Below are 19,578 nucleotides of genomic sequence, written 5' to 3'. Positions count from 1 at the left end.
CAAGCCTTGAATGTAGGATTTGAAATAATCACTTCATCTACAACTGCATATTTTCCTCTCACACATGTGCATGCGTGCTCACTGACCTTATCAAACATGCGATCCACATAGTACGTCTCATCATCAAATAGAATCAAAAGCATTCACTCATCAAAACACACCATCATAAATAAATCAAATACCAAATTGCATGCAAGACCAGGCAAAACAAACTGTTTTATTTTTTATTTTTTTCAGAGACTATCCCTATAAGGAGGAGGCATGGAGGCTTATTGTGGCTGGGACATGCTGGCTGTCCTTCAGCGCTCTGGGTAAATACTGGCGGTGTGACAATAGACCAGCTTGAGCTGAGGAGGCTGTCACCTCAGCACTTATCAGACTAGGAATCTTCATGCTGTCTCTCCCACTTATCACTCTCTCTTGAGACCATCCAGATGAACATTTCACCAAAAATAAATATTTGCAACAAGTAAATTGGACGGAAGAATTTACTTCTACTCAGATTCAAGTAGGTAACCATTCAGATAGATGACACTGACAGCAATTTCTCATTCTTTTATCACTATCTGCATCTCGCCTCTGCTGTGGGGGTGACAGTTCTCCTCAGATCTCCTCAAGCCTGAAAGCAGATAACAAGCCTGTCTGAGTGGTACTTGTTACAAGATGAAGCTGCCCTCATCACACACACATGCAATCCCCATCTTCATAAATCTATCTACTTCATCTCTATAGGGAGCACCCCCCGCCTTCTAAGTACCTTCAGTTCACTCCCCGCTGATGAATAGCAATCAAGTGCCGCTTGTAGGTGAAAATATCACACAAACTCGTATTTACATTTCAGTCATTATCCCAACCCTCATGACTGACTCATGCGATCTCATTCTGTTGCACGTGGGGGACACTTTGAGGTTTTAGAAGGTGGCTTTCCTAACCCACTATTCCCCCCATCAAGGCAGAGTTATTGTTGTGTTCATCTCCTGCCTTCATTTTTTTGGAAGATGAGTCGATGGTTGCATGACACTGGTTACATGACAGCAAAAAGAAACCACCTTCTCCCAGCTGTGTTTCTCCGGCTTATTCGTGACTGGCCTTAAAAGTATCTTTTTCTTGACAAAAACATGTTATAGTTGGATTGTTATCTGGGACTCTTCAGCTGCATTTGATTACTATTTCAGTGTGATAACAGCAACATGACAGTTCCTACAGAGAAGTTCTTTCTGAAACATTTACAGTATTTGGCCTTTTATCAGATCTTTCCTTTCAAAACTTTCATTTGTTTTTCCTGGCACACGCATCTGCAACTTTTGCCATCTTTTAAGGCCCATCGCTTGCCTCATCGTGCTTTGAAAACTCACCTATCAAAGTGATGATTGCCAGATTCTGATAAAGCTTAAACTCTTTCCCACAAAGTGCTTACATTATATGTTACATAGTCTTCCCTCTGTGAAGCAGACGAAGCATGTGTGCGAGTGTGGATACAACTTCTTTCCCCTCACGATCCTTCATCCAGGTAATTGCTGCAAATATTTGAGTTTTCAACCCCACCGTACCGAACTGGCCAGGTAACATTACCATCAAAGCTGTGGTAGACCTCAGGAAAAACCTCGCAGATCAACTTGTTTATTATTAGGGAATTCAATTGCACCTTTAAGAGTGTGTCAGGAAAGGAATGACACCCTGAGGCAAACTCTAGTGTAAATACAGGTTTATTAGGGATGAACATGTTCCATGAAAAACAAGAGGGGGAAAACATTCACAGTACATTTCATCTCCCTACATGGCGCATTGAAACATTGTACATCTTCATACCCTAACTGTTGCTCCGCACAAATAGCCTCTTTACAAAAAGATTCTCTTCTTTAGAAGATAAAAATTTAAAAGGGCACAGGGAGGACATGTTGGCCATTGTAAAATTTGATTTTCCTTCTTCCTTAGTTTGATCAATGCCTATACAATACAAAAATGGCAAGAAGAAATATTGAGCATACACCTCAATTTAATAGTCCCTAAAGACTTCATGTTTGTGTAAATTGAGTAAGAACAAAAACCCCTCATAAGCAGTAATGACATCGACAGCTCTACACTTGCATAACGTACAGTAAACTAGCCAGCAGCAAACTGAGGTCTGATGGTTAAAAACACAACACAAAAACAGGAGGCAATTGGTCAGGTTTAGGATCCATGAGACCCGACTGGTTGAATTAAGATGGAAAATGACTGGTCTGTTACACATCTGGTCAAAGGTGATTGGTCAGATGAAGTCCTATGGAAAGTTATTGATCATTTCATGGAGAGGTAGGTGTCATGGTCTATGTATCAGGTCCCGCGATGAAACTATAATAACTTAGTTATTATGAAGCACTTTCCTCAAACCGTGTACGAGGAAAACATATTACTAATTCATCTCTTGTATCATGCCCATAAAAAGGTGACAGCAATCCAACCTTAGTCAAAGATTCAAACTGGGTGGACAAAGTTTCTGTTGCTTGTAGTTCGGTTGGCTCAACTGTGTAGTGAGTGACAGGTGTAGAGTGGGAGCTACTGTCATTATATCGGTGATTTGTCAAGAAGTACTTACGTTGTTATACATTAATCAATATTTTGTATTTTGTTGGCACAAGTTAAGGTTTATGATGAATATCAGTCATTCAGATTAACATCTGGCCCTACTTTACAAGAAGTGTTCCTTCATTTCCCTTTAGAGCAATAATGAGGACACATATTGGAGTGGATGAGCCACATTCACTTAAAAAAAAACAAAAAGAAGGAAAAAAAAAACAACAACCCTTCTTTACCGTAATATCAGAGCCACACAGGATGATGGGACACACCTGGCTGAAAAACATCATAAAATCCATTCAGCTGTCAGAGCTACAAGAGTGTTTGTTTGCTCGCAGGAGTAATACAGTCTTTACAGGACAGCTGCGGTCTCGTACTTAAAAAAGCTCAGAGCCCGTTTGGTTTATTGCATTAAATGCTTGACAGTCTGAATGGATTTGTAACTGTATTTGGCCCCATGTGTGATTGCTGCACTAGAGGCATGGCGGAGGAGGAGACACACAGTGAAAAGAAAAAATAGGAGGATTGATGGTAATGACCTAATCAATAGGATGACTAGCTTCTAAAACGTGATCACACTGACATGTTCGAGGTTTTCTGGACCCGAATACAAAAATCTCTCAATACAGTATAAAACTGGAACTGAAAGAACTTTAGAAAAATGTCGCACTATTCTGCTTTTTTTTCTTTTAACTTACAGAAATAAGGAGGTGTGACATAAACATCTGAGCAAAGAGATCTACCAAAAGGAACATCAAATAACTTTGCCATAATGAAAGCAAAGAGAGAAAGAAAAAGAAATAAAGAAAGGGGGAGAAACAGTCTTTATAGTGTGGGGGGAAAAAAACTTTAGTCCTTAAGTCTCTGGGATTTACCATCATTATTATATTTATGTATATATGTCTGCTTTTGTTCCTTTTTTATTCCAATTCATCTAAGATTTACTTTCAGCTATTGACTATTTAAATTTAACACAACTAACATCTTAATGCATCTACGTTTTTGATTGTTGTACATTAACCTAAGTGTCTAAAATGAAGACGACACTCGTCAGATGCTCCGCAGATTACAGACTACATGCACATGGTCGATGTACCCTTCCTTTAATATCTAGAAATAAAAGAACAAATTCTGTATTTAAGTTCATGAGCACTGTGATATACACTAATAGAAAAACTACAATATCTGCATTGCTTGGCTCTTACTGTGTAAGTGTATCTTTGACATCAAACATTGCCAATTCTTTTATCGATAGATGACAGGAAGGGTGTGCCAAAGACCTTTTATTAAGCGATCATCTTTGCTCAATTGGCTGAGTCACAGTTGGACAAAGAGGATCTTAATGCTGAGATATTTTTGGAAAAACGTTGATTCCTTTTCTTTCTACTTCCACGTAGGCTCTCAGTGGCTCCCACAACCTTACTGTTCCTGGGACTCGCGGACCTTTGCTTGCAGGGCGTCACATGTCTTCTTGGCGTCACCTAGCAACATCGCAGTGTTGGGCTTGTAGAAGATGGGGTTGTCAACAGCTGCGTATCCCACGCCCAGGGAACGTTTCATCACAACCACCTTGAGTGGGAGAGAGGAGGTACAGTCACATACATGTGCACGCACAGACTCTAACTGGACGACTGGAAACGACAATAAGAGCAGGAAGCTTTTCTAAACAATTAATTAAATAAAGATGTATTCAACTTTTGACTTGAGCAAAAATCTGGTAGTTTATGTTCGTGTGTGTTCTCGCATGACTCATCCATGCATCACTGGGAACTTATGAATGACTATTTAAAAGCATTTCTGTGGTTTTCTTTTTTTTTTCATATATATACAATTTTTTGTCTTTGTGCAGTTTTCTCTATGCACCTGTATGTGTGTGCCTGTGTGCATCTGTAAGAGTGTGTGTGTGTGTGTGTGTGTGTGTGTGTGTTTAGGTAGGATGTCCTCTTTGATTTCCCCTGGGGGGTTGGGAAAGTGTGTGGAAACTAGTGGGAGCGCTGTATGAATCCCAGATCTCAGAGCGCTGCTAGTGGGATGTTCTGAATGTCGTCATTCCAAACAGTGACACAGTCACCACTAATGGGATCAGGATGGGACCGCACCTGGAATTGTAACAATCTGTGTGTGTGTGTGTGTGCATTTCTTCTGGGGTGTGTGTGTGTGTGTCCTCAAATGGAGGCTCTTCTGCGGCTGTGGACTCTAACATTCAACTTGTGGCGATAAAAAGCAGTCCAGTTGTTTCCATCTTTTTTTTTTTGAGCTTCAGGACAACCTCATTATCACACATGCATGCACCAGATGTCTCACCTGCTTAGACTTCCAGACCTCCAGCACAGGCATACCAGCAATGATGGAGTTGGGATCTTCCTGAGAGGCTGAGTTCACTGTATCATTGGCACCGATCACCAGGGTCAGGTCCGTCTCTGATTGGACATACAACAAATTAAAATAAGGATTCACATCTCAATATCTTATATGTTGTGTTTTTTCTGGATTTATTTGACTCTGTTTAAAAAAAAAATTGCATTATATCTTTTTCCCCTAAACAAATTTTTCATTTCGTTTCATTTATCATCAAGTTGCATCACTGCAGGTGTAATTTTAGAAACTCGATGCCACTTTATTGACGTCATTTTCAAACCCAACTACAGCGTGTCGTGGTTTCGTCGCAGCCCTACAACACATGCCAAATCCAATTTATCTCATTATGTACATCCTGTTTTGTGAGGACTGGAGATATGGCATACAAGTCACAGCTCATTTAGTCTGAGATTGTGCATGACACAATTGGAGGTGATGGTATCAATATTGTGTGGAAAGTTTACAAAAATAGGTTTTTCGAGAAATATATGGGTTACGGAAAGTCCAGCATGATGAAAAATTAATGGAACCACATGCAACGGATTCAAGAATTACCAAAAGATTTTAGGCAAAAATAAATTACTGTGTGTTTGCTGTGGTTACTGGGAAAAACAGGGGAGTAGTTGTTTTAATGTTGCCTGGCTCATTCATTCATAATTTCTAAACGATCTGCTCGTGGTATTGTAGTGTGTGTGGAGTTTATATTTATTCACCTTCTTGCCACGAGAAGATTAATACCAATATGATGCTATAGGCTGCAGCCAGGTAGCCTAGCTTAGTTTACTGGAAATGGGGGAACAGTTCGTCTAACATGACAAGTTTTATTTATTTGGCGGTGGAAGGAACTGTTTCTTGGCCAAGACTTCTTGGATTCTCGGTTGGTTGCCTGGCAACGTCACCGTAACAACAAGTTACGGTGACTACAGCTTCCAGTCTTTATGCTAAGCTAACGGAAAGTGGGCGCCATCTCCTCGTGTAAAGCGAATAAAGCAAATAGTTCCTAAACTGTCAAACAATTCTTTTAACTCAACATATTTTCAGATGGTCTTTGTTGGAAACTCGCTGAATAATTCTGTATTAATCAGTTAAGAGGTTGACAGCAGGTACAGTATGTAAAAGGCAGGGAGGACTGGATCTTACCAGGGAAGTCTTCATTAATCTCTTCCATTTCCAGGACAATATCATACGGGACACCAGCTTCAGCCAACAGCACATTGAGCTGACCAGGCATACGGCCAGCCACGGGGTGAATACCAAACCTGTGGGAACAGAATTTAATGAGTCCCTTAGAACAGCCCTGTCTCTATAGATCTGGTTTTTGTTAAACACTGTAACCAGCCTATCTTAAATCAGAGAGCAAGATGTGAAAAAATGAATGGAGTCAGGCAGAGAGAGAGAGACAACAAATGGAAATTTTGGACAAATGAAGCTGAGAGACGCGTGTGATTACAGTCTGGTTAAACACACGCTTCCCACTGCACTCCCTCACCATGTATTATTTGTTACGTGTGCGCGCATGTGTGTGTGACTGGGTGTACATAGCTCTCAAACTCAATTAGCCATGTCATTTAATCAGGGTAGAAAATTAACACCAGCCACTGAATTCTGTCGGCTGACTGTGTCTCTCTCTCTCTCTATTTCTCTTTCTTTAACCTTCCAGCCGCTTCGCCATGTGTCCGACCGCCATTCGAAGATGTATTTTTCTATTTGTTTGGCGGGTTTAGGAGGATACAGAGTGCAGACGGCCACTCAGTTCTGGGATCTATTAGCGGCGGTGGCTGCTGATTGAAAAAGTCAGTGTCTGCCCTTCATCTAAGCCCATATAGTCTACATGCGTCGGAGGACAGTTGTGCTTCCAAACTCCATGTTGTTAATATACTGTAGTGTCTAAAATGCATGGCTCTTTAGAGACTGAGGAAGAGGTGTGAGAAGCTTGCACATGCAGATATGAAGAGCAAGAAGTTATAAATAAAATAAAAGAGAATGGATTATAATACAGAACAGAGAAAAAGAGAAACTAGGAAAGAAAGAGATCAGGGTGAAGGAGTTTTTTTTTCTGACCACCCACTTTCCTCTAATCAAGCACAAATGCTCTAAGTAGCAGCAGCTGCAACAGCCAGGATCAAACGACTGAGGCAGGACAATTACACAAGCTTCCGCTGTACCTTGTCCTTCCTCTCCTTTCTTTCGCATTTTCCTTTTCTCATTCCTTCTTTGCATACAAGTTTCTTCCTATCTGTCCTATTCCATCTTCTTGTCATCAAGCCCAAAAACTCTCCTCTCTCAGCTCTTCCTTTCTTTCAACCCTTAGGGCAGTTTACATCTTGTATTGGGTAAAATTTGTTTTACTTATGTCTTTCCCTCCTTAAACTACATGTGCATCCATCTACACTATCTATATCTAGCTGCATGTAAACATACGGCCTGTATCTATACATCCATTCATCTGGAGTTTATTTCTTCAATACTTTTATGTTTAATTGAGACACATTACTTACTGTAGTTTCTTTCAAATAGACTAAATCATGTAATAACGTTCCTTTACCTGACTGATTTTCCAGCTTCATTAAGTATCTTCACCAGCTCAGCGATGGGGTACTGGGCCTTTGCAGCACAGAGTCCCCAACCTGAAGGAAATTATAAAAACAACAAGTAAGAGTGAGCTCATCTTAAAGTGCAGACTACACAACTTTTGCTTTGATTTTCCTTCCCAACATAATTTTTTAAGAAAACCCTCATGTTGATGCAGATGTCACAACAGGGTGTGTCTCTTGCAAGATGTCCTGACCTCAGTGTGAACTAATCCAGACTCTGTGACAATTTTCAAACATGTTTGACTTTTATTGTAGCTAAAAACAAGAACACATACAGGAGATGAATTGTATCTAATGCGACCGAAGAAAGAGTGAAACCGTGGACAGAGACACACAGTGAAATATAGTTAAATATCCCTCATCATTCGCTCCACTTATTGGTCTCTCAGACTGAAATAATTTTCTACTACGGCTCCTCTGAGATGAGTTGTTTTGGTTTGTGCATCGCATATTTATATGGCAACAGTCTAGGACAAAAAATATCTTAGTGCAAGCAGTACAGCACTAAAGCCGTGTGATCAATCGATTTGTCGATAGCCAGACATCTTTTTGATAACTGATAAATAATTTGGGTCAATTTCCAAGCAAAAATGCCAAACATGCTCTTGTTCCAGCTTCTCAAATGTGAAGATTTTGGCAAAAGTTGTATGTTACTGTGACAGTGGAGAAAAAGAGTGTAAGTGTGTGTATTAAATACATGACCCAGCTGACTTCAAAAGAATTACAATAAAAGTGATCTGAAGTTTTGAAAAACAAAACAAAAATACAATTATCAAACATATATTTATTCCACTTAAACATTTTCTGTGACTGTTCATTGTTTGCCTTCGTGTCTCTAAATAGAAACTTTTACCAAGTATTCTGAAACATTCTTATTTAATCATGCCAGTGTGTGGTACTTGATTTAAATCATACAGACACAAACACACGTCAAATGGTGCAGTGGTGTTTACTAGCCTTGTCATTAAGAGCAGAAACTGTCTTGTTACATCACACCAATAAAAATGACAAGGTTTCAAACTCAGCACAGAGAAAGAAAAAAAAAATGCTTTAAAGCTCAACAATTTAATGGTTTTTTTCCACCCCCCTCTCCATCATCACTATTCTTTCATTTCTTGTGCTTCCAATACTCTCTCTGGAGTTTCTGCTATAAGAAAAACAAGTAGACCCAGACCATGCAGAGATGGGCTTGACGAAGCCAGGAAAAAAACACTTATGTTTATCAGACAGAGTCTTAGCCATTTCCACAGATGTCAATCAGGGAAAGTGACTGTGACGGCTCCAATTAGAGAGAATAGTCAAAATGGCAATAAATGAAAGCCGAAGCTGGTTAACAATACTAGTCTGACTAGTGACTCAGTCAAGAGAATTACACATTGGTTGGTTCATTAGTGAAAGAATACCTGTATGCTGATGTCATATATACACCTTTAATAAATATACTTGGCATGTCATTTTATCAATGCATATTAACTTTGCACTAATCGTTTATATAAACCTTGCAACTACAGAAAGAAACATCTCTGTAAAACTGCTGCAACTGGATCAAATCTGATCGCAACAAAGTCTAAATGCTTAAGACCAAGTGTGTGACTTTCATGTCCAGGTTTAGAGGCTCCGTGATGCCCTAACTGACCTCCAGAGGTTGGGTAATTCATAAAATTACTTTTAAGGGGGTCTATTACGATGTGTTTCTACTTATTCGGATCCTCACATTTCACTGGTTTATGTTTTTTTATAATCCTTCAAAAAAATGTCTGGCATTTTATTATTGGTCTTGTCTTGGTGTGGTATTGTTTGTGGACCATTTTGAGGGGAAAAAAGGCCTAAAAACCAACATAATTTTTCATTTCCGCTCTTTCATTTCTCCCACTCTGTCCAACTCAAAATTTCTTAGGCCTGTTTTCTGTTTTCCAGCTTTTGTGTTACTCTTACAAAAGTAAGAAGAGAAAAAAAAATCATCTTCGTTGGATGGTGCTCCATGGATCACTTCTTTTTCACTTCTTCTCAACCACGTGACCACTTAAAGTTTGCAATTCTTGTAAATTGCAGAGGTTTCCTCTAAAGAGTTAGTTTTTGTATATAGGCACTCAACACTGTGACTGAAATCACCAATTTACAGGCTGGATGCCTTTAGTCTGTGTTTACATGTACCCACGTGAGTAAAACAACTCTTTGGAACTGTGACTAGTTCACAACAGTCTGGCGAGAGGACTGAAATGTCACTGGGCCACACAATGATGATGATTTTAGGACAAGGTAGCACCAAGGATCACTGCCATAGTCCAAGTGGGAGGTTCAGATACATATTTATAGTCAAAACACGTGAAACGAAGATAAGCATGTAGCTGGAACAAAGGTTGGGCCCCGCACTCGATCCCCGAAAAAGGACCTAGAAGCCAATTTTGAATGTAGTACTTGGAATTGTCAACAAAAACGCAGCATACTCTCATTCCATCTAATTTTCCCTTGACCTGGCATATATACGCTGCACTGTAGAATGTCTATTTACCAGGGACTGACGACCACACAGAAACCCAAGATTGTGTGTAAGTGTGCGCTTGTGTCAGTGTGTGTGTGGCCACTCTACCATGACTTGTCAATTAGCCTAGCGAAATGGTGATGTAACATGGGTCAAGAAAAGGTTAAATAAACAGAACACACACTTTGCTAATGCTGAGGGGGGAAAAGTGACTGGCAAAGTCAAAGTACCATGTTTTTCCACTCACGTACAAGACCTCTGAAGTGTATGTCTGTCTGTGTGTGTGTGTGTGTGTGTGTTTTACCTGGAGTGATGATTATGCTCTGGGCTTCTTTAATCATGTCGACGGTCTGATCCACGTTGACCTCTGTGTGTGTGCCTATGATCTCCATGGGCTTTCCTGTACCGGTGGAGGATGTTCCGTAGCCACCCAAGATCACGTTAGCCAGTGAACGATTCATGGCCTGAGAGGGGAGAGAGATATTTTGTATTTCCTTTTTAATGTTTGGCTTTCACCTCATTGACTGGGTGCAGTAAAATGCGACAATCAGAAGAAATCTGAAGGGGATATGTCACCAAAAACACACATTTGTGTCCTGGGATTTTATTGAGAACTGGGACTCGACTACAGTAAAGTTAGAGTCCCTCCTGGTGGACTGGAGAGGAACAACCACAAACAGTGTTGAAGAGACTTAAAGCAGCATCTTCCTCTTTAAACTGAGACTCACCACACACATGATGTATGACAGAATGGCTCCAGACGACCCAATGAGAGCTCCGACGATGGTCAGGAGGTTGTTATTGAGCAGGAAGCCCTCGGCACACAGGGCCCAGCCTGAGTAACTGTTCAGTACGGTGATGACCACCGGCATGTCGGCGCCTCCGATAGCTGCTGTCAGGGTTACACCCTAAAAGGATAGAAGAAGAAAATGGCAGAGGAGTTTTGATCCACTTCTGTAATCAGCGTAACCTTAGTGATGTGCTGGTTGAACTTTACAAGGATTCATGTCCACTAGATACACTTATTTATCACAATTAAATCTACTGGTTCTCTGTCCCTCCATCATCTGTACAGCTTTTGTTTAACCATGGCCAACTGTATCAAAGCAGCAGCAAGCTCCACACAGGTGCACATCACCGATTGCTCTTGTTGACATACTGTAGGTGTATTTTTAGAAAAACGTGCAAGTGAATGAACACATGCGCGCACATGGTAGATGATACATTATACTGTAATCTTAAGACTGATTAGAAATCAGATACAGCTATTTTAAAACAGATTTATTTCTAACTGAAACTGAAGTGATATCCATCTAACTCTTGGGATGCACTGCTAATTTTATTCTGGGACGGAGGCCACTGGCTGATTTTCCCTGCAACACGTGGAAATATGCAGAGCAAGCAAAAAATGCTGAAAATGGATAACGTCACTGTGTATATCCATTTTATGATAATAATTACATCAGCGTGTCCTAGATTCACCGGATTATGACCTATTTTCAGAAGCTGTAAGGCTCAAAACTCACCAATACTCACTTTCTTGATCTGGTTAATTGATGCTTTGCTTGCAATCATAGCATAATTATAGAGCTAATTTTACATTCACTCATGCATGAGGTTGATCTGCCACAGACTGACAATTTAGTACTAATAAGAAAGAACTATCTATATTTTACTGATGACCACATCTTTGTCTTTGTGGTAAACAAAAGCTCAACATGACTTAAGAGTGGTGCAGACAATAGAATGAGGCGAATACAAGCAAGAACTTGGCAGTTTTACAAAGTCGAGCATGTTTGCCACTCTGCCAGGCTATTAACAGCTCAACTCTGACTGGATTTCTGGGCACTTACCTGCCTCTTACATATTTTTAGTATTTTCCCTCTCACTGTCTCTTTTCGCACATATTACAACCTCGTCAAGCTTCCAGCATCATTCTGACTGACTCTTTTATGCCTTTTCCCCTTCCTGAAGTCTTTTAACAACATCCTTCCAATCTGCAATATTTAAGTGTGTATTTTTCTACTGACGGGCCCTCATGCCGTACCATGACAGCGGAGAGAGCAGAGACAGAGCCAAGACAGGTGAGGCCTGTGGTGTAACTGGGGTCCAACATGAAGGGAATCATCCCACCAACGCTGGCTGCCATAAGAGTGGCGTTCAGAGCGTGACGACCAGGGAGCATCAGGGGAGCACTGTTCAGGACACCTGCATGGAGAGAAGAGGGAGAAAATGGATGATAGGGATAGAAGGGAATCTGTCTGCAGTGATCTTAAAATATATACAAGACCAGTCTGTAGGATCTAGAGGTGTAGCTGCTGACTGTAACCACATCACCTCACCCTGTCCTTCCTAGTGTGAGGGAGAAACTATGTTGGCCATTCCTATTTAGAGCACAGCGTTTAGTTTGTCCATTCTGTGCTATTGTAGAAACATGACAGTTCAATCTGGTGGACTCTCCTGGAAAGAAGGGGGGTTATTTTTACCTGTGTGATCAACTGTGTGGTACTTTATAAATCCATAGCAAGTTCATATTAGAAATGTAAATATTTGTATGTAATATATATAAGACTTGTGCTTCACCTTGCAGTTTGCCGTATGCCACCAAAGATCCACTGAAAGTGATTCCACCGATGTAGGTGCCGATGTAGGCGACTATCTTGGTGAGGTTGGCCGCGGGGTCCGTGGCAAAGTGGGGATACTCGATCATGTATTCGGCCACACAGGTGAACACGGCAGCCAGCCCAACCAAGCTGTGGAAGGCAGCGACCAGCTGGGGCAGGTCAGTGATCTGGATCCTCTTAGCAATGGCCAGGCCTAAAAAGAGAGAGAGAGAGTGTGAGATAGAGAAAAAAAAAAAAAAAAGTGCAGTGGCCCTGAAGGACCCACACACAAATAACATGCAAATCACAAGCATGTGCACACACAGTCAAAAGATTGCTGGGAAGTGGGTCGGTCTGTGGAGCCAGGTGTTTGCTGATGAGGTCTGTTCGGGGAAATTCCATGCTTGTGAGCGGGCCTATACTTTGTGTGTATGTGTATGTGTTCTGCAATGTTACTGTATCTGTAAAAGAGCACTTTTGTCTGTGTGGATTAGTTTAGTCTGGGTTTCGGCTATGTTACTGGAACAATTAGCATTTAAATGATCAAACCGTCCTGCACGAGCGAGAGAAAGTGAGTAATACATGATGCTGACCATTTCGACAGACCTCCTGGTTCTGTTTAGTCATGTTGCGTTTGATGAAAACATCACAGAGTCTATGCGCTCTGCACACCTGCTGCTTAATCTGGCCAAGCTTGGAATACATGCGCACACACAGACAAAGCAATGATGCAAAACTCATTCATTTACATCTGCTGCATCTCATTTCTGCAAGTATCTTTTTCAAGTATTGCCTGTAAGTCTATCTTTTTTTTTTTTTTCCCTTTTGACATGAATACAAACAGACTCACCCGCAGTGCCACCGACAGCCATGGCTGCGCTCATCTGTGCCAGGAGCTCAGGGCTTGGCTTGAGGGCACCCAGAGTGGCAGCGATCCCACCTGCGACTCCCATCATACCCAAGGCGTTACCCAGGCGGGCTGTTTTCTGGTTGGAAAGGCCAGCAAGGGCACCGACACAGCACAGACCTGAGCCCAAGTACATCATCTGATGAGAGAAAGAGACAGGACAGAAAAGAGGGGGGTTATGGACACAGATTGAAGGACCACAGGATGAGAAATAAGCCCAAATGATTTATTTGGAAGGTCCCATACAACATCTGGGCAAACAAATAATCCATTTGGAGAATGATTAGCTGACTTTTATTTAGTCGTGGGCTGTTTTGCAGCAATTCCCAGAGACTAAGAACGTTTTGGGGTTTTTTTCCCTTTAGGAAACCACAAATATAATCTTGAGCTAAACATGTGGATACAGCATAAACATCCTCTCACACCTGTTCAATGTTGTATCCGGACTGCAGAGCGGCAGCGTAGCCTCCAACGAAGACACCACCAGGAAGCAGATAAAGGTAGTTATACTCTGGAGGATCAGTGGGACGCTTGAACATGTCCAACATCTTCTTAGTCACCAGGAAACCACCTGAGTGAGAGACGGGAAGAATGAATGTACCTACTCTTACAAGGGCACAAAAATCTGGTTTTAAAAAGTAACACAGAAAAAACCTTAATGATAAAAATGTGCACGACAGCAAAAGAGGGTAAGAGTTGTTGAGGCAAGGATGTGAATGCAGGGAATCAAGGCACCTGAAGGACATGAAGTCTATTTTTAGACGACAGGTGTTTTAAAGCCAATAGCTAAAAATGGTTGCCAAGTCCAATAACCAATGTTAGGAATTTAATGAGTCTACTTCATGTCAGTCTAAATATTTCAAGTAGAAAACCTCAAAAGTGTCAAACCGGACCAGACGGTGTCTCACTGGTTTACAGGACGAGATCACATTACAGTGTGCATGTCTCCCTTTTTCCCCTCTGGCATGATCATAGCCACGTGCACACACATGCACCCATACATACTAGGGTGAATCAGAGGCCAGTTTCTTTCCAGTCCATGTAATTTTAGTCGTAGACTGTTAAAACATGTAATAATAATAATCTGACTACTATTATTGCGGACCAATCTGAGTCAATATATTAATATGGAGGAATGTTCATGTATTTAAAGAACGTAAAGCCACTCATCTCTTTTGGTTAGTTTTTTGTTTTAAGCCAGAACGGGTCTGTTGCTATATTTAGAAAGCTCGGAGCCTAAAAACAAGCTGTGCTCGCAGCTCTGTGATGTTGTACTGTACACAGCAGCACTTTGAGCTAAATGCTGATATCAGCAGGTGATGGGAATGACATTAGTTTACAGGTTTCTTAGTCATAAACCAAACTGATGTAGAAAACCAAAATCATTAGGATTTATCCACTGGGAACCATGAATGATACATTTTTATGACAATCCATCCAATAGTTGTTGAGATATTTCAGTCTGGACCAACAGAATGACCCCATTAAGAGAGTCAACAACATGATGTCCTCCCACACAACACAACTACTTATCTATTTTCTCAACAATAATGTCAGAGTGTTTTTATTTACTGTTAATAAAAATGAGTGATTGTGTCAAACACTTTGATTGACTGGGTTGGCCGGCCGGCTGAGCTTTGGCAGTGGCATCAGAGCAATCCTAGGTAGGTTACAAACCAAGGACAGACCATTTCTTAATGTAGTGAAGACCAAGGACCACACCACTGTCTGAAGTTCTGAAGGTGTTTGATGCACTATGGCTGATTAACTATCTATCTATCTATTAACTATCTATACAGCAAATGTATGTTAGTAGTGAACACAGTGGATGTTACTAACAGTTTAAAATCTATGAAACCATGAATCCAAGAATATAAATACTATGTTCTCCTTTTAAAAGGTTAATTTTTTCCTCAAAGTAGAGCACAGGATGTGATTTACACAGTAGATGCATAATGTAGCACCCTAAAAACATGAAATAACAGGAATCTAATAAGACCCGGTACCATGTATTCACATTCAGACTGTGAGAAACTGAACACATTTAGCTCAAGATATTCAGACCCAGGTGTTTTCCATGCATTCCCACATCTTACGAGTGTGGAGACACAGGGAACAAGAAGCTACAGCCAGGGACCTGTTCTTCAAAACAGACATACAAACCAAAAAATTTCATGGTCTGTTTTATTGGGGCCAAATTTCACTATTGTGTTTCGGCCCGTTCCATGGAATGAATTTTTCTGTTCCCATGGGTTTATGGGTAAAGTGGTAAACCGCTTAGAAATGTGCGTGTGGAACCAAACCCATGAAGAACATCAAAAATGAAATTAAGCAACCGGTAAGAAACTAGGTATGTCTAAAAAGGCTGCAGTATTTCAGCATGCTTTCATTAAGGGGACTCTAAAACACTAATTTGTGGTTTGAACAGTAATGCCACCGAGCTTAGAGGGTCCATGATTTGTGGCAGGATTCACAGCTTGTCTTGAAAATTCAAAACCTTGCGGTGCCCTGCAACACATAAAACTCAAAGAACCTTTGTTGCATTTATAACAAACAGGCTGAACTGCTCTATCATGCAAGTTAACTATTCATTTGTTTGCATCAAAGTCTCCCCTGGTGTCTAGCTGTGCTCTAATAGGAGAAATTAAAACAAATCCATGGCTCGGCCCTGGAGGAACACTCTGTTTCCCAGGACTATTACAGAGTGATGAGTACCATAATGACTCCAGGAACACTTTGTCATTATAATGGGAATTATTATTGGAAATAGCAGGAATGAATGTGTGTGTGGTCCGAGCCAGAGCCACTGACTCTGGTGTGAGCAGGTGGGTAAGAAAGGGCAGCTGCAAAACTTGGGTTTGAAAAACATGTCATTATACAATTAATGTAAAACACCTTAATCTTCAGCCTAAGTTGATATTTTATTGGCTAAAGGTTGCTGTGATTGGCAGGGGTCGCTGTGAGGTGTCTATGTGCAGGTGACTCACCAGCAATGTTGACCGAGGAGATGAAGGCGGCCAGCACAGCCAGTGTCTCAGCACTAGTTGTAGGAGTGTAGCCGCCTCCCATCAGGGACAGACCACCCACAGCCGTCAGACCTGCAGAAGGAGAATATTTTAGTATTCATGAACCACGTTCATAACTCATTCACGCAGGACGTTGAAAACTTTGGTGAAGAGGTTAAAAGAACAACACATCTATGGACGTTTTACAGTTGTCTTCTTACGCTCAGAGCAGTCGGTGTGCTTCCCGGATTGGAAAAAGACATATCGGAAGATTTTTGAGATAAAAAGAAAAGGAGAAAGAAAGAAAAAGAGTGTGTGTTTACCAAAACAGACTTAGGAAACCTTGATAACATCAGCTCTTTAATGACTTACAGGCAGTAAGATGCAATGCACTGCACCCTGGGAGCCTGCATTCACACGGAATTGTGTGTGTACAATTTAGGTTGTCTAGCAGGTAGAGAGCCAGTGTGCGTGTGAGTCAACAGACTTTTAAGTTTTCTCACTAGCCTCCTTTTTTCCCCCCAACAAAGTCAGCTTTAAAATAGTGTGTGTATAACAGCTCTTAAACAAAGAGAGTCTTAAACTGCTGCCAAACATCATTTCACTTGACTTCGACTATGGAAATACAACTTAATTGAAAATGTTCACTGTTACAGAAGAGACAAATACAGCAGAGAACATGAATTGTTTCTGTGATGAGTATATTATATGAAAGGAATTCAAAGGAATAACAAGCTTTCCACACATTTGTAGCTCCCTGGCACACAAACACCTGTAAGTAGTGTGTCAGGATGCCATTAATCTGCAATTTTCTCAACAAGCTCATGATAAGCATGTTTTGCTCTTATTACCAAGCTGGCACGGACGCTAGCCAACGACCCGTAAGGAAAACTCCTGTGCATATTTACCCACACACAGCTCACATCCAATCTACAATCTTCACTTCTCAACTCTTTATTACATTTTGTTTTACATTCATACATTTATTAGATAGGTAATGAAAGGTTTGAATGTTCTCGTGTGTTTGCTCCGGGTACTCCGGCTTCCTCCCACAGTTCAAAAACATGCACTAAATAGATGAATTGGTGAGTCTAAATTATCCGTAGGTGTGAATGTGAGTGTGATTCTTGTTTGTCTCTATGTGCCCTGCGATGAACTGGCGACTTGTCCGGGATGTAACCTGCCTCTTGATAGGCTCCAGCCCTGATGAAGATAAGCAGCTACTGATAATGTATGTATGTTTTTGATAGCTTATTTTTATTGCAACATAAGTCCATAGGTTATTCCCTGTGTTGATGTTGAAACCTCTGAGTGCTGGACAAAGACCAAATCCAAACAGATTCCACCTTAATACTGATTCATTACGTATCTGACACATCATGTGTAGCTTCTTTTTGTCACATCTTATTTTTCAGGAGCTCCTTGATCCAAAAAAAGGTAGTTGGAGATCAAAGGCGAGTCTGGCCACCACAACTAACAAACCAGCCAGAAAGAAAGCCAGTAGGCATCAGTGGACACACACCAACTATGACACAGAGACACACACATACATACTGGGTGTGCAAACGTCCTTTAGGTGCGTCACTGTGACAAACAGGCTACAGGCAAGAGTGTGACAGTGAATCAGCGCTCTCAAGTAGATTAAAGCATTTCTATCAGACACCAGATATAAAGCCACCTGATACGAGACCAGTGTCTGAAAAATTTAAGATGACCCACCAGTCAGAGTCACTACTGGTTGTAACACTATAATCTCGCTGTGAAGAATCTAACTGTCTTTTATTCAAACCCTAAATTCCAATATGATTCCCTAATGTCTGAGTGATTGTGTGTGTGCGCACGTGTGTGTGTGTGTGTGTGTCTTTACGACTGCTGGCACAAGAATAACAGAATTCTGTTGGTCTCACGATTTCCATAACTGCAGTCAGTCAGTGACAGAAATAAAAAAAAAAAGGTAATAAAGGCCACACCAACTATGAAGGAAAAATACCTGGAGAAGGAGGTAAGGAGAGGAGGACAGATGGAGGGCAGACAACATGGTGATGGAGGGAAAACCTTCAAAAGAACTTTGACACGTATTCATTTATGATCTGATCTGATCCGGCTATAAAACGTGAAAAAAAAAAAACCTGACAGAGCTGCAGATAGTGAAATTCAAAAGAACATACAAGCGGGTGGAAATAAAATAGCACAGACCCAGAGGAATAAGAAAGATGGTGTGAAGATGGGAATGTGAAAACAGGGTGTAGGTGTAAGTAATAAAGTTTTAAAAGGGGAATAAAAACTGTCTCTCAGTTGTTACACTGCTGGGCTCCGCAACCGAGCTCTTATGTCCGGCTGGGTGCATGAGTAAACGAGCAAAGGGCTTCCCTGATCACCGGCGGTGTGTTACTTCCTACCCCAGTGTGGGTCTTAAGAGTGATCAAAGCCATGAAAACACACACACACTTACCTCTCTAACCTCTTAACCCCTCTGTGTTAAGCGGCAGCCGACAATAAGGACACAATCTTTAAAGTTTTTATTTGGAATGTAGAGACCTGCTGGCCTGATGTGTGACATGTTTTATCCTCTAGGTTTTTATTCTATTTATATTTACTACTAGTGTACTATAAATTTAATGACATTTCTCCACGTTTCATGTTGTTGTGGTATTTTTATTTTGATGTTTTAAGCTTCTACTCTGGTGGACAATAAAGTTGCAATCTCTTCTATAATGTCCAGCTCACCAGATTTAATACTATTTTACTTTAATAACTGCTAGTGTCTGAGGAAACCATGCTCTAATGTGTTATATACCATATTCACTCTCATCACAGTTTGCAATTAATTAATAGTCCAAATCTATCTTGAAACTGGTCATACTGTCCAGATGAATATATAAAAATTAAGCAAGCACAAGAAAAGCGTTTAAAATATTTCATTCTTATTTACTTTTATGTTATTGGGGTACTTTATCTTGATATATAAAAGTCTGATCATATTGTTCAGCCCTACCATGTGTCTGTGGCTTGTGGTGGTGTACTTGACCTCATTGCACTGAAAGGGATTTGTTCATTTTTGTTCACAACC

General features: G+C 40.8%; 1 protein-coding gene across 2 annotated transcripts in view; it reads right to left on the bottom strand.

Annotated features, from left to right (window-relative positions):
- Window positions 1–1,688: 1,688 nt before the first annotated feature.
- The window catches only part of nnt (nicotinamide nucleotide transhydrogenase), a 30,409-nt gene continuing 12,519 nt past the window's right edge, over window positions 1,689–19,578 (bottom strand). The window contains exons 11-21 of one of the 2 annotated variants that reach the window (XM_027282080.1): window positions 16,491–16,601; window positions 13,929–14,074; window positions 13,447–13,642; window positions 12,577–12,810; window positions 12,041–12,201; window positions 10,722–10,901; window positions 10,298–10,457; window positions 7,463–7,544; window positions 6,058–6,176; window positions 4,864–4,979; window positions 1,689–4,128 (exon numbers count right to left, since the gene is read on the bottom strand). In XM_027282080.1, the coding sequence (XP_027137881.1) occupies window positions 3,979–4,128; window positions 4,864–4,979; window positions 6,058–6,176; window positions 7,463–7,544; window positions 10,298–10,457; window positions 10,722–10,901; window positions 12,041–12,201; window positions 12,577–12,810; window positions 13,447–13,642; window positions 13,929–14,074; window positions 16,491–16,601 (1,655 nt within the window). In that variant the 3' untranslated portion in view covers window positions 1,689–3,978. The remainder of the gene's footprint in view (window positions 4,129–4,863; window positions 4,980–6,057; window positions 6,177–7,462; window positions 7,545–10,297; window positions 10,458–10,721; window positions 10,902–12,040; window positions 12,202–12,576; window positions 12,811–13,446; window positions 13,643–13,928; window positions 14,075–16,490; window positions 16,602–19,578) is intronic. The other variant, XM_010736594.3, reaches the window with a different exon arrangement.

The sequence above is a fragment of the Larimichthys crocea genome, chromosome IX, assembly GCF_000972845.2.
Source record: "Larimichthys crocea isolate SSNF chromosome IX, L_crocea_2.0, whole genome shotgun sequence".
NCBI classification, from domain to species: Eukaryota; Metazoa; Chordata; class Actinopteri; family Sciaenidae; genus Larimichthys; species Larimichthys crocea.
The sequence above is the reverse complement of the archived record's forward strand: the minus strand, read 5'-3'. Positions and strand labels throughout refer to the sequence as shown.